Below are 23869 nucleotides of genomic sequence, written 5' to 3'. Positions count from 1 at the left end.
ACGTTTTAGTGACAAGTGTTGAGAATATTGGTTGAATTGCACTATGAAAATATTTTCATTATTTTTATTATTACTGTTCTGCAAGCAGGCTTGAGGTACGTGCCTGCCTATGCCTGCATGCGTGAGCAGATGAGCTGGAAAGGGAGGGCTGTTATTTTTATTTTTTTTCAATCACACCTCCTTAGCATTTTGTACATATCAGCATTCTAGCCGAGCGATTTGCTAATTGCACTGGAAGACCCACTTTAAATTCAGGAATACTGAAACTTTGAAACTGTAACATTTTGACTGGCGAGAATGACCAGTCTTCTTTTCTCTTTCACAGTGAGCTAGTTGAAGGAAGCTGGCATTGTCGCAGAGTGAAAGCTCTGCAGAAGTGCCGCAGGTTTTTCATATGGAAATGTGAAATAATGGGGTGATTAAATAGAGCTGTATATTAAAGTACATCTGACATTAGAATTAGCATAATGTGCTCTAGCCCTAGGCTGAGTACTTTATTTGCCATCTGCGTCGGACCAAAATCCCCTGGGGAAGCGCTAAAATATTCTGAATAAACTCAGCCCGAGTTCTTATTGAGAGTAAAATACCATTTGTGGCACGTCGTATTGATTCGTCTTAATTGCGGTGCAGAAAAGAACATTCAGTTGCTGATGACTTTTGTACTCTGTGACAAGTCGGCTGGAGTTATTCTAACACTGCAGTTGGTTAACCTGAACAGACTGTCGTGCTCAGAGAAGGAGAAAACCTTATCTTCAGTAGCATAAACTATAGTATCATCTCCTGGCTTTACTCCTTTCTATCCTGATGGAGCATCCTTTTTTTTTTAATATTATTATTATTCCCTGAAAACAGCAGCCAACAAACTGGAGGGAAAATGGAGCTTCATTGAATCAATCCAAGAAAATTCACATCCTTACCTAGTTATTCTCTGCAGTCTCCCTCCTTACACTTCCACCCCCATATCTTTTTAAAAAAAAATCCAGGAACATCTGACCAGCTTTCATCTAAGGGAGTGAAAATCAGTGGAACTTGTCCTTGAGGATCCATCTCCAGAACCATTAGTTCAAGAGATTTATTATGTATATTCTGTAAAAAGCTGCGGCTTCTCCTGTGCATAAGCCCACAGTCTTAGCTGGCTGTAATGGTTTGATTTTTGTCAACTCTCTGCTCAAATAGGTTGCTGAATACCTTTGAAAAAGTGCTTATAACATGCATAAAAGATAAATATTTCATCTGAAGGAAAATACTTTGATGCTCCATGCAATTCTCTAACATTCATAAGGTCCAGTTTTTACCCTATAATTGCCTATCATTATACACAATTTACATATTCAAACATTCTCTACAAACCTTAGTCTAGCATGTTTTTATTACAAATTCAGATCAAGGGAATAACCTTTAACTTCAGAGACAAATGAGACAAATTTACAAGTGCATGTCTGCTGTTTTCTTGTGTTTTATAAATCCCTGCAGACCTGAACACTTTTGCTATAACGCCACTCAGAACAATATACATATATTACTACTTGTTTGTAGTGCTTCGGTAATGAGTCCCCTTTGTATTAGATAACCTATATAATTCAGCATCTAGGCCCTCCATAACGTCAATTATCTCCTCATAGCTAAATGTACATTCCATTAAAACAAGATTTACAGCCTTTACAATACTTCTTAGGCTTGAATGTGGAGATTTTGTGGATTTAAAGAAGCAGAGATGGGAGTTAGCATTTGTTAAAGAAGCAATGAATTAAAACAAAAATGCTATTTTATTTAGTAACTATGAATAGACACCTAATACCCTTAAGAAATAGCTGTAGTAAAACAGACAGAACTACTCCTGGGGAAAAAAATCCCAGGAAATTTTTTTTTCACCCTTTGGCTTTTTTTATTGTTTTCTAATTTACTCTTTGTTTTTCCATTATATGACATGGACAATTTCCTTCATGTACCCTCCATTTAGTTCCTATTCAGATTACTGAGAATTCTTGACTGTAAGATGAGAAAATGGCACCTTAGAAGTCTGTGGGAAAAAAAAAATCCCAGCACTTGCCAGTTTTCAAACAAAACTGCTTACAGGAAACCGATTTAAAGGGAAGCTGCTGGCATATTTCATATGTTGTAGAAAAGACTGACATTATTTCAAATGCATTTGAATACCTTATGCAAAGAAAAGGCCTAAAAGTGTCCTTGAGCAGTACAAGGGTTTTTCATGAGTGCTGTAAATGGGATCCTATATATTAAACCACCAGCCATGGATAGTCCTATGGTCTTTTAATCTCACAAGTGGGTACGGTGCCCCTCTGTATCATTGTCCCCATTTTAGCTGTTAGTTTTCACTTATTTTATGCTGCAGGTTTGTAAAACATCTGTTCAGTCTGCTAGTTGATGTTTTAGGTTCAAAGGAACTATCTAAAAGACACAAAGCTGTTTAGATGCTAAAGGTGGAGTTAGTTGAAACTGTTGTATCACAAAGGGCTAATTTAAAAGTTAACTCATTCACTATTGATCTTTTAATATTGATTTTCCTGTTTGCTCCTTACTTTTCACACTTCTCCCTTCCTCTGCTTTATAAATTGCCTTTGCATTTTAGATTTAACACCAATTAGGAGTAGGTGTTCAGAGATGACAAACATGTTTTTTATCTTCCATTTAAATGGTGCTTCTGGGTAAAAATCCCTGTGTCACAAGTTCCAACTTCTGCAACCCATTTTTCTTTCCTTTTCTGCACTGAGTGAAAGCATTTCTTACACTTCTGTAGGCTGAACATTAACTTCCAGTAAGCCAGAAGCCCTTTTAAGGAGTGAGAAATTGGACATCCAGAAGGAAGTTGCCCAAAATGCCTATTGACATTTTATACCTAAAAATATAATATGACCATTTTGTAATGCACTAGAAATTAAACTGAACTGTGCATTTGGTTCATTTATGTGACTCTGGCAGTCCAGATCTGAGGTATGATTCAGTCTCACAGAAAATGGGACCATTGAACGCAAGCTGCTGCAGCCAAAGGTCGCCCATGTCCATTAAGAAGCAGGAAGCATCTGTTTGTGTTATGCATGGCTGTAGTCTGCCTGCAGCCTCCTCCTTTTTTATAAGTATAAATGCCAGAGAGGACACATAATATACTTCTGGGGAAAGTTCAATGAAAAAACCAAATGAATTGCAACTTGGTATATTTATGTAACAAGATGCTTGTCAGTGACAACCTGGTATGGTTTATCTGGAAAATTTTGAAAAAGTCTGCATTGGTGATCATCACAGCTACTTTGAATTCATAGCAGGGTAATTCAAATCAGAGTTTGGCAAGGTGTATCAGCTTGATATTGCTCAGACTTTCAAGGATTCATGCTCTTTGTTCTTGGAGTTCTGAAAGGTTGGCTCTAGATAGCATGAGAGTGACTTCTCAACTCTCTATTGGTAATTAATTCATTTGGTTTTCCCCTAATTTAATAAAATAGTTAATTTGGCAAAATAGATATTTATTATTACAAGAGTGACAAACAGATCATTTGCAGTTCTGCCTAACAGGAAAAAACCACTGCTATAATGGCTTCAGAAAATAAAATAGTTTCCCAAAAGTGGGGTCACACTTAATCCACCAAAACTAGAGCTTGGCAGTTGACTTTAGCACAGGAAGAATTATTAGTTCATTGCTAACAGTAGTGTAATATTAATATTTTTTAATATTTGTGTCAACCAGTACTACTGTAGATATTTTCCAACAGGTAGAAAATGCTCTCAAGAATATTCACATCACTAATCAAAATCAGTGCAGGGAATGATAGGGTCCTGTGGGGTGTGTAGGTTCTCTTGGCATAAAGCTTCTTGCATAATCTCTGCTGAGAGCTTGCAGTCTCACTAGTCAAGGTAGAAAGTGGATGGGGAAAGCTGTAAAACGTACAGGCAGTGTGTGGGAGAAGAATATTGCATGAAGTCGTGATTTTTCTTGTGTTGAAGATGGCACTGGAGGAGATAGGCTATCAAGAGGCAAGGTAGGAAAAGAGAACAGGGCCTTGTATGGGAGGAAATAGGATTCTGTAACTGAGAAGTAACACCTCACGATTACTTCTTTCTTCAGACACCCCTGATTTTCCATCCACCTCTTAAAAGCATTTCATTTTTGTTTCCTTGTCACATTCTTTCCTCTCACTGGCCTCATCCTGAGATTCCCCATTTCCAGATGATGACAGGCCCTGTGGCCCCTCATGCTTGGGCTTTTACACCTAAACCTTCATCTGCTCTTCTTGACTGAGATGCACTTCAGGTTGGCTGAGATTTACAGGAGAGCAGAGCTGTTTATCTGAGCGTAGAATTGGAGGTGCGTGGGCTGTGAGACTGCAGGCAACTTGTTAAGTCATAAAATACCAACTTTAGCTTCCAGTTGACACTAACTTTATGAACTGTTGGTGATAGTCCCTGCAACCCTCAGCAGGATGTGCTGCAAGACTCTCTTGAGCCCTTTCTTTAGATCAGGGAGTATAGGGATGGATGAACTGTGCTAACTCTAGGGATGGAGTTGTGCTCGTTTTTCATCTTCAGTTCTTGCTGCCGTCAAAACAGAATTAATATTAAGAGAAGTAGAAAGAGATATGGGACTTTTGTGTCTGTTGTTTAAAGCTAGTGACTGGCATTGGACTGGCAGGGGGGATTCACACCCAGACTTGGACCCCACTTTACATTTCTGACTTAATTTTTATTGAGACTGTCAGTCCTTCTGAAATTGAGGTAGCAGCACTTCCAAACAGCTCAGTGAATGCAGGGAGGGAGGGTAAAACTCTCAATGTTGTGTCTGCTCAGACAATGTTTATTCTATTATAAACATAGGTGAGTAAAAGTTTTTGCTAACTTGGAAAATTTGAAGTTATAATATAGCTTATAAACCCCCTTCAGCATAAATACTGAATACTATACTCGATATATTAGAGATATTTTTGCAGACCAAACCAAGCACTAAGCATGAGCTGATATCGGTCACAGAGCAGATCAACACTGCAGACACCTGAAAAGAATTTGGCCCTTGTCTGGGCCATCTGTCAAACCACTTATGATGATATATTTTTTTCACCATGCAACACTAAATATTTCCAGTATTTAATGCCCTTCTCTTTAATGTCAGCTGGTCTTATAAGGAGACTGGTTAAAATTGTGTTCTCAATTATGGCATTTTAATTTAATAATAATTCAATTAAAGGTGTGTTTTTTATGGAGCATCCATGCTACCTTTATTGGTATTATTAGGGTAACCATCATAATAACAAGGAGTAATTATTTAAATGTTCATTAAAAATCAAGTGGTGGAGAAGAGAGTAATATTGGAGGAAAGATTGTAGGAACCTGATACATGTCTGTTTCTGAGTGCTACAATAAAAGGTGTCCTTTCTTTAAAGCTTGCAAGTTTCTACTTTTCCTGAACTTCTAAAGGTGCAGTAAACCAACATTAAAATTCCTTAACATTTTTTTATTGCTGCTGTTGTAACTTTGTAAAATGGAACCAGAAACATTATCTGGAAAGCACTGCCAGAGGTAAGGAATGGCAGTGGCTACATGGACCTGACTGCAGGTCCTCACTGCAGTCCTGGCAGGGGTTATGGGTGGGTGATTAAAACGAGGGGGAGTTCATTCCCTGCTGCCGCTAATGGAATTACTCAGGCATGCTGAGGGGAGGATTCATAAGGCACTGGATGTCACTGTAGCTCAGCAGAAAATAATGAATTCTCAACAGTTCTTATCTCACACTGATTATTGTTTGATGGTATCCAGAATAACTGAGGATATTTTGAGGGAAATTTTTATCTCCAGGGTAAAGGCGCACAGCATCCAGGGTACATATAAAGTTCTGTACCAACTGGGCAAGGAAGATCTGCATATCACTAAAGGATGCAAGTCAGACTGCAGGGGACAGATAAGTCAGGGATTCAGGCTGACTGGTGCAGTGGGGTGGATGTCTACAGACCCAGTCTAGTCTTGTTCTGACCTATGTTTTCTCACTGTCTACTGTAAGGGCAGAATTTGGGAGGCAGGGTCTGAAGTCAGCTTTGTTTAGAGCTGTTCATGAAAGAGAAAAATGCTCCTTATTGCATTGACATTTTGAATGGAACATAATCTGTCATGCACTAATCGAGGGAACACATTTTAATATTTCTGGAAAAGACCATTTTTTGTCATAATATGCAGAAAAGGCATATGTTGCAGTGTTCAATAAGTTCAAAGTTTATAATGACCTGGTTTAGGAGAAGATACTAGAGAGATTTTTAATCTCCCAGGTAAAAATACAGCAAGATCTAATTGTTGGGAGTTGAACTCAGCAACTCGAATTGGAAAGACAGCTTTCTTTTTCATACTGAAAATAGTCAACATGGCCACTCGCTACTCCAATACAAAGTGAACTCTCCCTCAACATTTTCAAATCAAACTGGGAGAAGGGGATCCTAAAAGACACAAAGTGGTTCAGCTGCAAATCCTTGGGTTGGATGATAACTGTGAGGTGCAGATTAACTTGTTTCCTGTGTTTTGCATGTACATCTGGGTAGGACAATATACTAAAATCTTAAATTGCAGGAAGAAAGATTTAGATTAGGCACTTGGGGAATCTTAATGATGGTAAAGGAGAGAAGGAATGAGGTAGACTTTAAAAAGATTCTAGGCTCTCCATTTGGTGGCCTTTGAAGCAGGATATTGGAGCAGCTGGCATAGATATGAATAGATTCATAGATATGGACATGTGGTGACAGGACAAAGAGGGAAATAAAAGAAAGTAGGTTTAGATAAGATATTAGGAAAAAATTCTTTACTCTGAGGTTGGTGAGGCACAGGAATAGGTTACCCAGAGAAGTTACAAATGTCCCATCCCTGGAAGTGTTCAAGGCTAGGCTGGATGAAAGTCTGAGCAACCTGGTCTAGTGAAAGATGTTCCGGCCCATGACAGAAGGGCTGGAACTGGATGAGCTTTGAGGTCTCTTCCAATCCAAACCATTCTATGACTCTGTTATCCTTTGGGTTAGGAATTGGATGAGGCCATACCTTAGGGTTTATCCCAGTTCTCTCAGTCTTTAATTTCACAATCCCTCCTAGCCTTTAAATGGTATTTCTGAATACCTGAAATACCATTTTAGTAGGTCTTAGTAGGATTCAGCCCTACAAACCTCTATCATGTCTACACTGGCAGTATTTGTTTGGCTTTACGGTAAGCTGGAAGCTACAATTGATTGCTCAGGAGCTGCGACCTGGATGTCTCATCTCTGTACATACACATATCTACGAACTACCATAAAAATAAATTATACTTCAGCTCTCAGCCCTGAAATTCAAGCCTAGTTACAGACTGTAGGATTGAAACCATGTGCAATTCATTGAACAGTATTAATGAAGTCTTGGCTTGTGTTTGACTCTAAGCACATGAATAATTTCATCACTATCCAACAGAGCACTTCAGCCTATGCTTAAGTTTCACTGATGTTGATTACTCACATGCTCAAAGTGAAGCACATGCTAAAGTGATAAAGACTGCATATGGCAAAGACTATATAGGTAGTTGTCATAAAGTGGGTATTTAGGCAGACTTCAGTGCAGGTGGCAAGGGATTAAGATAGCTATATATCAAAAATAGCCTTATAACAAAGACTTTTATAGTGTAGGTGCCTTATTAAATATAAGGCTCATTCTTGAGCAAGGCATGGCTGTTTCTGGACATGTTTAAAATATTTAGCAAGTTTTTGAACATAAAAATGTTCAGAGTGGATCTTCAAAGACTTTTTGACATTGTTCTGTTCGTAAAAGTGAGCATCTACACTGCTCTGGGCAACTTTTAGGCAAGATAACCAAAAGTGATAATATGGTAATTAATATTTTTTTCTATTTTTTTAAAGAGGGAGTCTGGGGAGCATCTTTGAGGGCTGTAAAAAAATATATAAATAGGTATGAATATATGAACATTCATGAATCAGTCAGAGATAAGTAGCTGGGTAGCCTACAGTCAACTTTGCTGTTGTGCTGAGGTCTCCTGAAGAGGAGCCCTGAGGAACATGAAAGCCAAACAAAACAAACAAGGGAGAGAAGACCTATGGCTGCTAGCATATAAATCTTAGATCACTAGTAGCACTAATTTTGTCATTTTGAAATAAAAATAAAAAGGTGGGGACTTATTTTCCCCTCTTGAATTTCATGTAGGTGAAGTTTTGGAGAGCAAAACAAGCCAAAATATCTTAGTTCCATGTAACATGTAATAGCAAGCATGCAGCCAGCTGCCATTTTGAGGGTAATTTTTTTAATCAGCCATTTCAGTTTTAGGTTGGCCTTGATCCTCAGCCTGCTCAGGAATTTTCCTTCTTACGTGTGTGCCTTTTCTGAAGTAAACATGTTGCTGTTGTTGTCACCTAATACACAGCTGCTTTCTTCCTCCTGTCAGTTCTTGAGCTAAGCAAAGAGAATGCATGCACATACACAGACACTCAGTCACTTTATTGTTTTAAAGAAAAAAACCCCACAACAAAAAAAAGTGCATGCTGTGACTTTAAAAATGAAAGAATTGAACAGCTGTGGGTAATAAATTGATTAATTAGAGTGGATAAAGTGAAGGTGAAGGGTGCAGAGCACTCTTTAATTTGAAGATATATGACCTTGTAAGATGCTGCACTTCATTTGCTATTAGATCACACTTTGGAAGGGGCTTTATTAAAATCCATTCTAGGGTGAGCTGAGGTAAAACATATTGTTTAAAAAAGCTTTTGACAGAGTATGTTATATACTTTAGTCTGCTTCAGTGATTTCTGTCACTTTTTATACTACACATGTTGCTGTGCAAGAAAAGTTAAAGGTCTAGACATTTTCATAATATTTCTGTAAGAAACAGAAATTTAAATATTTGAAGTAATAATGGGAGCATTTACTGTTGCTTTGGCTGCAAAGCTGACATAAAACTTCCTAACTGCTTCAGTGCTGAGTAGATTTTTAAGGGATAATGTATCAGTTCCTTTCCATGTTTGTATGTGGCTTTCATTAATGTCAATAGCAGTTACAGGCACTTTTTTCCAAGCCAAGGGCAGTTCCCAAACTTTTTTTTTTCCAATACTGATTGTCAGAAATTAAAGCAACTGCATCTGGCCCATACAGACACAGAGTGTGGGGCCAGGGCATGGGGGCCACATCAGCCAGGCAGAAATGTCTACTGTATTGTGTACATTTTTTATTGGCTGTGAAGAGGCAGCTTCAGTGAAATCAGGGTTTGAAGCTGCTATCCACAGCAACAGCCCTACTAAATCAATAGGTGCATGAAGATTTGCACCACATTTATCACCTACCTTCGTAAATATGTCTCAATCTGATACATGCTTTTTCCTTTATGCTGTTATGGATGCATATTGGTTGATAAGATTAAATAAACTGACAGGCTGATAGGTAGGCAGATAATCTTCTAGCCTCCTTGTCTAAGGTTTTGTAGGTTTTGTTAGCAGCAGTCATTCCTGCAACAGCCAGAAGAGGGGAATTCAATCAGATTCTCTTGATGTGCCCAAGTTCAAACGTTTGTTTTTTGTTTTTTGGGATTTTTTTGGTCTGCTATGAGTTATTCCTCTTTACAAGGTAGTTTTGATAACATGTTTCTGTTCACTTTATAAACACTTTAATTTTCAAGCTCATGCAACAGGCTAATGGGGATGGCAGCGTCCCTTCTAGAAAGGATCTGTTAGCTCAGCTTTGGATTTGAGCTCCCATGGAGGGGCTGAATCAGGGATTGCTTCGGTCCTGGTTCCACCATGGGTCAGAAAGGAAGCTTGGTTCAAGTATTGAGCTTTCAGGAACCTAAGTGCCTTTAGGTTCAGTGGGGCCATTGTAAGACAAAACATGTGCTATCATAAACAAACAAGCAAGCAAGGAATTAATTTTTGATTTTCCAAAATGGTCAGTTTTTTTTCAGGAAACCTCCCACTCATTTAAAAACAAACAACAACACAAATTCTGGATCATGATTTTCAAGTTGACACATATTTATGAATTTATCAGAGTCTTGCAGAGGCATTGAAAAAAGGAGGGGGGCAAGGAGGGAAGTGCTTTTTTCAGATACCACATAGTTTACATTGTGCCCAGGACCGGAATTTTCTAGCTAGCAAAATTATGACTGTGATGCAGACTTGTCCACACCTGTCCTTTATGTAAAGCTGAATCAAGGTTAAAGGAATGCTTTCCACCTTTATGCAGTTGTTCCAAGAGGCTAGAAAAGCAAACAGAACAGTGTTTTTGGCTCTGGTGAGCATTTCTGCATTGGAGGGCAGGCTCAGGCTCAGAAATTCTTGGGACCCGGTTCAAGCATGGCCCGACATTTGTTACTGTTAATTGCAACTGTGCTGTCGGCTTTGATTACCGGATGTTTCATTTGAGTGGCTTCTTGGTGTTTTGGCAAAAAGAACGTCAAAGTGGTTTATGCAAGGGTATGTTTTCCAAGCTCCTGTTGACTTGAATAGGACTTTTGTGGCTAAATAGCTACATAATATTTTAAAAATGGAAGTGCTGGCATGACTTAAGCATGTATAAATTAAATTCAGCAAGATCTCAGGGGACTGCTGCATGTAGTATATAAAATGAGAGAGTGAAAATGACACTGAAGGTCCTTACAGGTGCCTTGTAAAACCTACCACACTGCATTTTTCTTGGTTTTTGTCTGCAGTCATAAATCCCTTGAAACAAATTCCTTTTTGTGGAATAAACACATGAAAGGATTTGGATCCTTACACGTCATAAAAGAAGGTTTTATTTGCAAATTAGAGGATGTAAACGTATATAGCACAAATGCGTATGTGTGATATTTGTCATACATGTTAAGTGAATAAGTGCGGTGAGTAAATGTGCTGTTCAACAATTTATATCAGTCAATACGTTGCAATTAAATCCTTCTTTCAGAAATGCCAAGGAGGAAGTGTGTTAACAAAATAAAGTGAATGCCAACTGTATTTAAATGTTCTCCGCTGTATTATTTTTTAAGTGTTCTTTCTGTTTTTTTCTTTTATAGGTAAAGATGAGCCTTCAAGCTATATTTGCACAACATGCAAGCAGCCTTTTAATAGCGCTTGGTTCTTGCTTCAGCATGCCCAGAACACACATGGATTCCGCATCTACCTGGAAACAAGCCCTTCAAACAGTTCCCTTACTCCACGCATCACCATCCCTCCTCCTCTGGGACCAGAGACTGTTGCACAGTCCCCGCTGATGAATTTTCTTGGAGACAGCAACCCCTTCAACCTTTTGCGCATGACAGGACCCATCCTGCGTGAACACCCTGGCTTTGGTGAGGGTCGGCTCCCAAACACGCCTCCGCTGTTCAGCCCACCGCCTCGTCATCATCTGGATCCACATCGCCTTAGTGCCGAAGAAATGGGGTTAGTTGCCCAGCATCCCAGTGCCTTTGACAGAGTTATGCGTTTAAACCCCATGGCAATTGAGTCCCCAGCGATGGATTTCTCCAGAAGGCTTCGAGAGCTGGCAGGAAACAGTTCCACCCCTCCACCAGTCTCACCCAGTCGCACCAACCCTATGCATCGTCTGTTGAATCCTTTCCAGCCGAGTCCTAAATCACCTTTTTTGAGCACCCCGCCACTGCCCCCCATGCCCCCCAGCAGCACTACGCCTCCCCAGCCTCAGGCCAAGAGCAAGTCCTGTGAATTTTGTGGGAAAACATTCAAGTTCCAGAGTAACCTTATCGTGCACCGGCGCAGTCACACAGGAGAAAAACCCTACAAGTGTCAGCTCTGTGACCACGCTTGCTCCCAGGCCAGCAAGCTAAAACGCCACATGAAAACGCATATGCATAAAGCTGGCTCCATGACAGGCAGGTCAGATGATGGACTGTCCACCACCAGTTCTCCTGAGCCAGGCACAAGTGAGCTCACTGGAGAGGGACTGAAATCCAGTGAGGCAGATTTCAGGAATGAGAGCGATCCTTCCCTGGGCCATGACAACGAAGAAGAGGAAGAGGAGGAGGAGGAGGAAGAGGAGCTTGAAAATGAGAGCCGGCCAGAGTCGAGCTTCAGTATGGACTCAGAGCTGAGTCGTAACCGAGAAAATGGCTCCAAGTCGCTGCCAGATGAGAAATCCCTCGTCCTGGGAAAAGTCATTGAGAATGTAAGTCTAGGTGCCATTCAGCAATATAACGACATGTTAGCTGAGAAACAGAAGAGGAGTAGCTTCATGAAAAGGTCCTCTGACCAGCGAGACTTGTGTCCTCGAGACCTCTGTCAGAGAGATCCGGGTGACGAAGACTCAGTGGTAGGAGAGCTGGACCGCACTGAGGAAGGTACGGTCAACGGAAGAAACTTTGGCCCGGGTGAACCCTTCCCAAACTTGTTCCCCCGCAAGCCAACACCTATCACGAGCCCCAGTTTAAACAATTCCTCTAAAAGAATAAAGGTAGAGAAAGATTTGGACTTGCCACCAGCAACGATAATACCTTCCGAAAACGTTTACTCCCAGTGGCTGGTAGGGTATGCAGCATCGCGGCACTTCATGAAGGATCCGTTCCTCGGATTCACAGACTCCCGACAATCCCCCTTCGCGACCTCTTCTGAGCACTCCTCGGAGAACGGGAGCCTGCGTTTCTCCACTCCGCCGGGGGACATGCTGGACGGGGGGCTCTCAGGGCGCAGCGGCACGGCCAGCGGAGGCAGCACCCCCCACATCAGCGGACCCGGCCCCGGGCGACCCAGCTCGAAGGAAGGACGCAGGAGCGATACATGTGAGTACTGTGGCAAGGTCTTTAAGAACTGCAGCAATTTGACGGTTCACCGTCGGAGCCACACTGGAGAGCGGCCTTACAAATGCGAGCTCTGCAACTATGCATGTGCCCAGAGCAGTAAGCTGACGCGCCATATGAAAACGCATGGCCAGATAGGGAAGGAGGTCTACCGCTGCGACATTTGCCAGATGCCCTTCAGTGTTTACAGCACCCTGGAGAAACACATGAAAAAGTGGCATGGAGAACATTTGCTGACAAATGACGTCAAAATTGAGCAGGCAGAAAGAAGCTAAGGCCCCCCCCCCGCAACCCCCCCCCATCCCCTCCCCACCCCCACCTCCGCTAGGTTAAATTTCAGGGGTCTAGGTACCATTTTATTTGTACAGTTTAACTATTGCCAACTGAGAAAAGATGACCTAACTTGCCTCCGTAAACATAACTTAGCATAACTATGGTAAGGTGCCAGACTTTGGCACTTAAATATAACCTGTGTCTACAAAGTTCTATTAAACCCGAGGGTTGATTAAGGCAGTAAAAATTGTGGAGCCTTTTAACTGTGCAATAATTTCTGTATTTATTGGGTTTTTGTAATTTTTTGGCATGTGCAGGTACTTTTTTTATTCTTTCTGTTTAAATTTATTTTAAAATTTTGTTGGGTATCCCTTTTTAATTTTACCCAGTCGTAGCCTGAGATTACTTGCATTGTAGGAGAGAAACATATCTTTTAAAATTATAATTTTTGGGCCGCTGCTTTGTTGAAATTTAAGCTAAGTGTGTGTAATTTCTTGTGAGGAAGCCAGCATTTAAACTGAAATCTCTCTTTTTTCTTTTTTCCCTCTTTCTTTCTTTTTCTTTCTTTCTTTCTTTCTTTCTTTCTTTCTTTCTTTCTTTCTTTCTTTCTTTCTTTCTTTCTTTCTTTCTTTCTTTCTTTCTTTCTTTCTTTCTTTCTTTCTTTCTTTCTTTCTTTCTTTCTTTCTTTCTTTCTTTCTTTCTTTCTTTCTTTCTTTCTTTCTCTCTCTCTCTCTTTCTCTCTTTTCCTTCCTTCCTTCCTTCCTTCCTTCCTTCCTTCCTTCCTTCCTTCCTTCCTTCCTTCCTTCCTTCCTTCCTTCCTTCCTTCCTTCCTTCCTTCCTTCCTTCCTTCCTTCCTTCCTTCCTTCCTTCCTTCCTTCCTTCCTTCCTTCCTTCCTTCCTTCCTTCCTTCCTTCCTTCCTTCCTTCCTTCCTTCCTTCCTTCCTTCCTTCCTTTTTTTCTTTCCTCTTCTTAAACAACCTTGAAGATTAGAGAAAACAAAATTGTACAGCGGATAACAATCTTTAAAATTAGCACTTTCTTTTGAAATTGGATCAAATACGTAGCACTGACAATGTCACTGAAGATAGAGGCCTTTTCTAGATGGATTTCAGCACTAAAGTTATGGCAACAAAAAAGACGTAGATGCAGAAGGCTGCTACACTCAAAACCCAGAAACATTCTTAATTGTGCATTACTATAGAATAGTTTCTTCTTGTTAAAAGCTATGGCAACATAATGATGCCAGTTTGTCACTTTCTGGAGTGTTTTTCCCTCCCTCTTCCCCTCCTGTGACTCTTTCCAGAGACAATAAAAGTACATCTTGAGCATTTTAATATTATTTTCAAACCTCAGAGGAGCCAAATGCCATCTCTTTTTTTTTTTTTTTTTTTTCTTTTTAAAAACCACAAAATCCTAAATTTGAATTTAGGAGATCTACTTTAGTCCATATTTGCTGTAGTTGATTACTAAAAGATAGGAAAGTGTGAATTTCTCAATGAAAAGCCTCAACTCAGGCATTTGGTTTATGAATAGAAATATTAGAACTATCTTAGATGCTGTACAGTGATGTTATTATAAAGAAGGGAAAAAATAAATTCTGGTTGATTTACCTGTCTTGGCAAGATTCTGCTCCTACTGAAGTCAGTAAGATTTTTTCCAACTCAATTAGGAACAGAATGAAACTGTATTCAAATAAAAGCATTACGACAGAGAAAAATTAAAGCAAAGAAAAATGCACCTGCTCTACTTAATAATTCCAAATTTTTAAAAGCCTTTTTCAACTAATATTAGCAAACAGTAGACAATTATGGTTAGAGATTTTAATTATGTTGACCCGCACTTTAAATCTTTTGTTTGTGGTTAAGAGAAAAATGGCTTCTCAACAAGAAATTACATCATATTCTACTTGGCCCAAAGGTGGGTTAAACTGTAAAGGAACAGCTGAGATTAAGTGTCAGTGTTGCTAAGCATGGCATTCACAATACTGGCACTATAAAGAAAAATAAATAAAAATAATTTATTGGACAGTTTTTCTACTGCCATTCAATTTGACGTGAGTGCCTTGAAAACTGATCTTCCTATTTGAGTCTCTTGAGACAAATGCAAAATGTTTTTGTGAAATGGAAAGACTTTTAAAAAAAAAGTAAAACAAGAAAAGTACATTCTTTAGGAAAAAAAAAAGAGCCACATTTACTAAAAAAAAAAAATTACTGGTTGAAGATAGTGGACATGAAAATGCCATAAGACCCAATCAAATGAAGATGTATACCCAGCACAACTTCGGACATACATTAGCTGAATTATTCTCAGCCTTTTTTTTTTTTCAGGACAACGCTGCTTAGGAAATGGAATGGAAATGATTTACTGCTGAATTAAAACTCAAATGACACAAATTACAAGTTGCTATCATTGAATGAGAAAAAACAATTCAGGAACAACGGCTAATTTTTTTTTAAAAGTTAAATTTAGTGCACTCTGTCTTAAAATACGTTTACAGTATTGAATACATACAAGGGTAAAAAAGAAATTGTGTGTATGTGTGTTTGAGCAATCTTTTTTTTTTTCAAAGTTTGCTTAATAGGTTATTAAAAAATGCCATAATGGCCATGTGTATATTGTTTTCTTTTGGTGACGGGGTTTTAGTATATATTATATATATTAAAATTTCTTGATTACTGTAAAAGTGGACCAGTATTTGTAATAATGGAGAATGCCTGGGCATTTTACAAAACCAGAAAGAAAAAAAAAAAATTTCTTTTTTCCTTGAAAATGTTGCAGTAAAATTTAAATGGTGGGTCTATAAATTTGTTCTTGTCACTGTAACTGTAAAGTCTTGAGTTTTAGTAAATTTTTTTCTGCCTTGGGTGTTGAATTTTTATTTCAAAAATGTATAGAATCTTGTATTCGGGGATTAAAAGGTGATTGCTACACCATGTAGAAAAAGTATGTAGAAAAAAGTGCTCAATATTGTTATTGCTTTGCAGAAAAAAAAATCACGTTTCTGACCTGTACCTATTTTTCTCTTTTTTTCTCCCCTTCTCCCCTTCCCTTCCCCTTCTGGAATGGATATTGATATTGGTTGATTCATATGATGTAGGCACTTGCTGTATTTTTACTGAAGCTTGTAATTTTTTAACTGTACGCTTGTCCTTTTAAAGGGATTTAATGTACCTTTTTGTTAGTGAATTTGGAAATAAAAATAAAAACAAACAAACAGGCTGCCATAATATATTTTTTTAATTTGGCAGGATAAAATATTGCAAAAATAAAAAAAAAATTTGTATGTGAAGTCCTTATTGTACAGGAAAAAAGGGGGTTGTTAGACGACCTTTGAGTAAAAGAAACAAAACAAAATAATTAAGTGCTTTTTTATTTTACTTTTTTTTTTCTTGTTGTTGTTCACAAATAATTTTAGTTGTATATATATTTTTTGTCAGAAATGGCCTACAAAAAAGTGCTGTTCCCACAGGGCTCTAAATAACTTCAAAGTTGCCTGGACCCCTTGCATCAAGGTTTTACCAGGTATGGTTGAACCAGGCTGGATGGATATTGCCTATTTGTGTGAAAAGAAATTCCGTTCCTGGAAAGGTGTCTGGGGTGACATCCCACAGCTTCCCTGCAGATTTGAGAGAGAGAGAGGAGATTTCTTCCCCTCCTTCCAAACAAGATGCCCAATACATCTTCCCTCTCCTGGCCAACCCCCACTCATTGCTCCTCACACCCTGCCGCTGCCCTCTGGAAGAAAGCCTTTTTATAGCAAAAAGTGAGAGCTGCTGCATCACTTTGACATAAAATGGTGAAATGGCCTGCTGTTGGTACAGCTGAAATCGGGTTGAAGTAAAATTAGTCCAGGCATAGCCCTCCTCTTCCCTGTCAGAACAGGATCGACTCCGTGTACAGGTCTTGCCAGTCCATGTTATTAGCTGCTTTGCTGCTGTTCACTCCTAATTGTACATTCCATAAATTTCTGAATGTTTGAGGGACTGGGATGAAATCCTGTACCTTTTGATGTCTCTCTTCTTTGCAGTTATTTTTCTCTCTCTCTCTCTCACACTCTCTCCCTTTTGGGTCGAGGGGAAGACGTGGCAGAAGAGGCACTAATGCTTTAGTGAAGGGGAGGAGAAAATGATCACCGCTCTTGCAGAAAATGACGGTAAAACTTATAACAAAAGCAAGAAAAAAATATATTGCCATGCCAAATTATTCTGCTTTCATCAGTGCAGAACCACTGGAGCAATTGGAGAGGCATGGGTGTGACAGTAGGGAGAATTTGGTCCACCTGATCAGATAGATATATGCCCTCCTGGCTTGAATGTTGCACCCTTAAGTCTTCTGGACAAATTCTGTATCTCAATTAAACTGATATAAATCAGGAATTATTCATCACTCTTACTCCTGGATTATTCCAGTATAATTGAGGTTGGAATGTGGTCCCTTAAAGGCACATTTTCACTTTTTGGTGAAAATTCAGATCTCTGGCTTTTGTATAAATCCAGTCATGCGACAGAACTCAGAAGAATCTCTTGGACTTGCATCAGTGCAACGAAGAACAGAAGTTAACTGCACATTTTCAATCAATAATTAATTGATCTAAGAAAGAATTTCACTTTTCATTTTATTGTAAGTTGTTTAGGAGTTTCAGTCTCACTGTCGTTTTTAATTATCCAGGATAGCTAACACCAGCAGTTGTCTAATTTTGTGACTTAGATCACTGAAACTAACAATAAGTCACCCAAAAGCACAAGGGTTGTGTTTCTGCAGACTGTAGTGATACTGAAATGGCCCTCCTTTTCTTCTTGCTTAGAAGAGCCGTAGTTTACTAGGCCATAAGCACAATATAACATGGACATAGCTAGAATGCTGCCGTAGTTCTTTTCACACTTTTAGTTTTATATTTTTTTTAAGGTTGAATTTATTACTTTCATTGTGTGTAGTCTTGCTGCCATTGAAGTCCAGAACAAAACTCCAGTTGACTCCCTGGCAACAGGACAGGTGCAGAAACCTGGTTTTGGAAAGAAAAATAGAAATTTTTAAGGAAAGGGTCAAAAAAAAAATCAGCATTTCATCCCAGTCCTATGTAAAAGACAGTCCAAGGTTTTGTTTATCACAGGCAAACTCATTTTTATGGTGCTCTTTGTATTTTAGAACTGCAAAGCAAAGTAACATTGATTTAAGTTGTTTGCATTTGTACCGGCAAGGCAAAATATTTTTATTACCTTTTTCTATTACTTATTGTATGAGCTTTTGTTGTTTACTTGGAGGTTTTGTCTTTTACTACAAGTTTGGAACTATTTATTATTGCTTGGTATTTGTGCTCTGTTTAAAAAACGAGAGCACTTTTTTTTTTATTATGGATAAAATGTTGAGATGGCTGGAGGTCATTTCAATATGGCTTAGTGAAATATTTATTGTTCCTTTTATTCTCTGTACAAGATTTTTGGCCTCTTTTTTTCCCCTTATTGTCACAATGTTGAGTTCAGCATGTGTCTACCATTTCATTTGTACGCTCGTTCAAAACAACGTTTGTTCCAGTTTCAAGTTATAAAAATAAATTGGACATTTGACTTGATCTCCAAATCTTGTCTTTCCTGTTTTTTTGACACTGAGGGGTGGGAAGGGGAAAAAGAAGGGAGCAAGGGGTTGAAGCCTCAGTACAGAAGATAGAGCTCCTGCCATATTTTCTGTCAGTTCTCATGGGAATCCATCAGGAGAAAAATCTTGTTTGAGAAGGATATGTGAGAACCTGAATGATGCTAAGCAGATGCTCAAGTTCTGCTTTCATCCCTTGGATTTAAATAGAATGCAAGGTATATCCTGAATAGAAGTCTTGAGAGAAAGTGGTAGAATAATGCTTGAAACAGACACATTTCTCATACAGAATTATGCTATGTTTGGGGCCATTATCTCAGTTTTCTGAAGATGCTGAGAAGCGCTTTGCTCGTGGTTTTTTCCTTCCCTCCCCATAAATGTAACCGTATGGTGTATGCACTCAGGTTTGTTACCATGTTCTGCTTTTTGGATGCCAATGCAAATAGGGAGAACACTTACAAATTCAACCAGGACCTGAATTTGGGCCACAGACTGTATTAAGTGAGAAGTACCAAAATGTAACTCCAGCTAAACATTTGCTCCTCCTTCTCAGCTAGGGACAAAGACATGAACATTAAAAGGCAGAATTTTGCACAATTTGCATTTTGAGGATAGAGCTGACAGCTACAGGCAGTTCACTGTCCTGATGCTCTTTATCAAACCAACCTGTTAGCTAATGCATGGATATCTTAAATAAGAGAATTGTTATTCAAACCATTACTGGAAAGCATAGGAAAGATTTGGAGTGTTGGAGACCAGATTCTGGTTTCCTGGAGGCCCTGGTCCAACAAACCACGTAGCAGGCTTTTGATTCAAAGCAGGCAGATAATTGAAATTCATTTCAAAGGAACTGCTCCTGGACTTTAAAGTATTTGGCTCAACTCAGAAGTCAGGAGGGGAAGCTAAGTGGTGTGTGCTACAGAAGAGCTCCTACAGATGGTCCCTTCCTGATCTCAGGCTCCCTGAATCTACAGTCTAAATTTAGGTATGTGTGTAAGCGCTTTGCTGGATCAAGGCTTCAGAGTGATATAAAAGTTACAGGCTTTGAAAAGTTGCACTCATGAAAAAACAGTGAAAATGAAATCAGAGCCCGACGCTGACAATTATATTGGGCAATAGTTCACGCTATAATTTCCCAAATGCCATGTTCATTTTGGATGCCTTCTGAAGTGAGCTGCAAGGGCTGTTACGTTTTACTTCTAAGTTTTGTACAGTTTGCATTTGAATGGGGTGTTTTTGACACCCCATAAACATGACTTCACTCCAGCCAAGCTTTACACCACCATGTCATTTTGCCTGCTGTAAAGACGCTGCAGGCCTTGCAGATGTTGATGTGATGCTCGAAGATTTAGCAGCAGCAGCCACTGCTGTGCATGGCAGCTTGTGGATGGGAGGGTTTGGAGGTACAAGGGGTCTCTGTCTAGTGCCTCTGCTAGGGAAAGTGATATCTGCCTGGTAAGGAGAATTCTGGATGCCCTGGAAGTTTTAATGCCTTAACTCATCACCATTGAATATGCTAGAACTTGTCTGTCAGAGCCCTGATTACCCACACACATTGGCATGAGGAGACAAAGTAGAACTAGGCCCTTTTGACAGAGAAAATGTGAGAAATCACACAAATAAAGCTGCAAACAACTAAATCCAAGTGAGTCTCTTTGTGACATCCTTGGGTTAGTTACTGCTGTTTCACACATGCTTGTGTAATCCAAGAACTCCATTATGATTGGTAAAGGAAGAGGGCTAAGAAAAATCTTTGTGGAATACATATGAAACCAATGGAATTCAAACTTTGATATGAAGGGGGAGGTAATTTAACTAAGCTTTGTAATTATAATGAAGAACTATTATAAAGGAAATTTGACTCCTCGAGGTCCTTATTCTTCACACTGGTGGTACACCATATTACTCTTTGGATTCAATACATTTATTCCTGATTTGCCGGACAATTCCATGGACTTGAATCTGCTTTAGTGGTTTTATGTACATAAAACTTACATAAATGATGGAAATAGATAATAGAATGACAGTGGTCATTGAACTCCAAGACAGTAACTGAGATTTTTCCATCAGAAAGTGGAGTCCAAGAGTTACATTTAGCCTACCAAAGGATAGAAAGATGCCATGTGATCTGTACACCCAATTAAAACAGCTTGAAAACCAAGCACCCAAAATGAAAGGCTTGTGAACAGACCAATAATTACACACAAAAATCATTCAGGAAATAATTCTGAATAATGAATATATTTGAGAAAATTGTGATCTATTTGCAGACAACTTGTAAGCAAAAAAGAAGCAGCATTTGCCTAATAGTTGATTTGCTCTGAATTATTCTCCTAGCTCAGCTAAACACTGACCTTTAGCTACTCAATGACAACATGCATTTCATTGTCTGGCAGATGACAGACCATTCTCTGAGATCACACATGTGAGAGATGGAAAAGGCCAGTTCACTCCATATCCCAATGCTTTACCAGTGCAAGGCTGTTTCTTTCAGTACATTTCCTAAACAAGCTGTTATGTAGAACAGAATCAAATGTAATTGTACACTGGAAAAAAATGGCTGGTAGGAAAAGATTCTCCATCCAGTCTTGTCACTATCCATTTCCCCATGGCTTTAACCACAGGTACCAAATTTAGTGAGAGTGGACACACAATTCAGGTCTTTGTTGGACTGCAGTTTGAGGGTAGAACTAGTTTAAAAATTTGTTCTGATTCTTCTTCTTCCCAAACTAATCTGGAGACCATTGCATATGTAGACAAGGTATTGATTCATAGATTACTTCCTCTGCAGAAAAGTTAGACACAGGTTTCCTTCTATGTGTATCTTTTAAATGATTTCTTATTCTGTCAGGATATTAGTGACAAACTTCTGGTGCAAGTGAAGATCACTTGCACATTTTCAGATAGAGTTGGCAAGTGCCTGTGCTGGTTATGGTAGAAATCATAGGTACCATCAGAGAACATAAACCTAATGAGAATGTGAAAGAAAACAATGATGACCTAATTGTTGCTGAATGCTGACTAGGAATTACAGTAATGCAAAAAAATATTGCTCTTCAAAAATGTTTTAAGTCTAAAGAATATGTCCAATGAGCAACACATTAGATGTGTGTAAGTGTGCAAAAACAATGCATACATCTCTCTGTGACTAACTTAGATATTTGTGTACCTGTAGAAAGCTAGAGTATAATAGTGGTTTCATTTGAATTTCTCCTAATTAACAGAAAAGTGTAACTGAGCTTATTTTAGTACACCACAGTATGTTCTTAAGATTGGTAGTCACTTTAGTGACTGATTTAAAATGGATATTACAATGACAAGTGAAGACCCCTTGCTTTCCTAGAAATCACAATTGGAGCACCCATTGCATGTGAACAATGTCTGTATAACATTCTATGAGACACAATTAAAATATCTAAAATGTTAACTTTCACTAGAAACCAATAGATCATAAAGCAAAGTTCAATGACTAGCCAAGATAGTATGGTACATGCTAAATTTCCACAGTAGCAAAGTATCACTAGAAGGTATGTTGATAATTCTTTCCCCCACTCTATGTATTAATTCATATGTGAAGAGGGATAAAACTACATAAAACTATATGTGGGCCTTCACTCACAATATTAAATAGGTCTTCCCAACAGGGTGAGATGTAGAGAGACAAAGTGAAACTAAAATAAATTAGAAAAGCCAAGGAGACATGAAGCACAGAACAAAGAACTCAGGACAAACTCTCCTCATTTAACTCTCTGTGATGTGATGCTGAGAAGAATTGTTTGAGTGAAAAAGGAGGCCAAAGGAGGAGAGTCTTCATATAATATATTTCCTATGTGAACCAGAACCAAAACCAAGGAAAATTGATATTGATAGCAATAGTAGTTTCTATTCAGGATGTGGCTGAAGCAATCTAATCAGAATCCAGACACTTATTACAGAATACTTTGAATTCTTAGCAATGATGTAACATAATGCAGCTTCACAGAGAAAAGCACCATTCCAGCAAAATACTCCCAAATGACTGACAGAATGAAATGACACAATTACAGAATTAGAAGAGGAGAGGTAAGGAGATGTTAAGAGATATAAACAAGGGAGAAAATCATGTTTCACATGGTAATCATGTTCAGATGAAAGGAATGTGTTGGAGGATCATTGATGAATCAAGACTGTTAGACATTTCAAAATACCTAAGTGAAATGGGATTTTAAATCGCATTTTAGAGGTAACTTGAGTTCTAAGACCCACTGATTTTTAACAACCTTTGTATTTCCAAATGAATATTGGAAAAAAAGGCAGTGGTCCAAAGCTATTTTAGAAAAAAAATCCTGTCATAGATATTATCCTGCTCATATTCAAACCGCTTAAATTATTGCTTTTAATGTCTGAACATTTTAGAGGAATTGAAATGCCAGATCCATCCTGTTTCAGTTTGTGGCTTAACTTCATCTTTATTAAAGAGAGACATAACTCCTAACTCCCAGTGTTTCTGGTGGAGAAACCCATCACTGTACCCAATAGATAATGCAAATTCAGGGTAAGCAGCATATGGCCAAGACAGCGTTTTAACCATTTCATTGGATATGAAAGGCCGCAGAATTATATTCAGATCAACAGGGCTTGTAAGTGCTGCAATAGTCCTATGAAACTCTTGGAATGACACCCTGGTGGATACCACTCTCTACTTGCAGGAGGTTGAAATTTAGATGTGCAATTTGGTTTATTGCAAAGACTTGAAGTAATACTATGAAATCTTAGCTATTTAAGATGCTCAATCTACAAGTGACAAAAAACATGAACTTTCTTGTTGAGGGAAACACATTTTTAGTCAAAAATTCATGTCGCTGCGTGAAAAATGTTCTCTGATGGAAATGTTGCTATGTATGCACTAGTTCTGAAGTTTGATATGTGAACATTTGCAGTTTACTCCTCTGCCATAGTTTATTCTTTCTATAAAAGACTGGCAGTATAGCTCTCATAGGTGCTCCTTGTTCCCTCCAGTGCAAAGTCAGGTGGATTAACCGGTTCTCTGCAGGCAGATCAAGCTAATCAGAGAAAAACAGAGGACTTCAACAGCACAATTTCAGTTGGCACACTTCGTTCTACATTTTATCCGTGATGATGGCTGTAGAATGTCTTGTCCATCCATCACACAGCAGATGTATGCAGAACAGTGGTAATGACCAGCGGAGATGGGGTTGTGTCTATGAAGATGGATTGTCTTCCAAGATGTGGATTTTAAAAACTGATTTTTTTCCCCTTTTTTAGTAGTAA

The 23869-nt window shown here is 38.8% G+C and overlaps 1 protein-coding gene across 4 annotated transcripts in view; it reads left to right on the top strand.

Moving 5' to 3' along the window:
- Positions 1 to 18578, top strand: part of BCL11B (BCL11 transcription factor B) — a 96959-nt gene extending 78381 nt beyond the window's left edge. For 3 of the 4 annotated variants that reach the window (XM_058025722.1, XM_058025720.1, XM_058025721.1), the window contains one exon: positions 11000 to 13016. In XM_058025722.1, the coding sequence (XP_057881705.1) occupies positions 11000 to 13011 (2012 nt within the window). In that variant the 3' untranslated portion in view covers positions 13012 to 13016. Of the gene's footprint in view, positions 1 to 10999; positions 13017 to 15336 lie in introns of those variants that run through there. The other variant, XM_058025724.1, reaches the window with a different exon arrangement.
- Positions 18579 to 23869: the final 5291 nt, after the last annotated feature.

The sequence above is a fragment of the Melospiza georgiana genome, chromosome 6, assembly GCF_028018845.1.
Source record: "Melospiza georgiana isolate bMelGeo1 chromosome 6, bMelGeo1.pri, whole genome shotgun sequence".
Lineage (NCBI taxonomy): Eukaryota > Metazoa > Chordata > Aves > Passeriformes > Passerellidae > Melospiza > Melospiza georgiana.
This window is presented reverse-complemented; position numbering and strand designations above follow the sequence as displayed.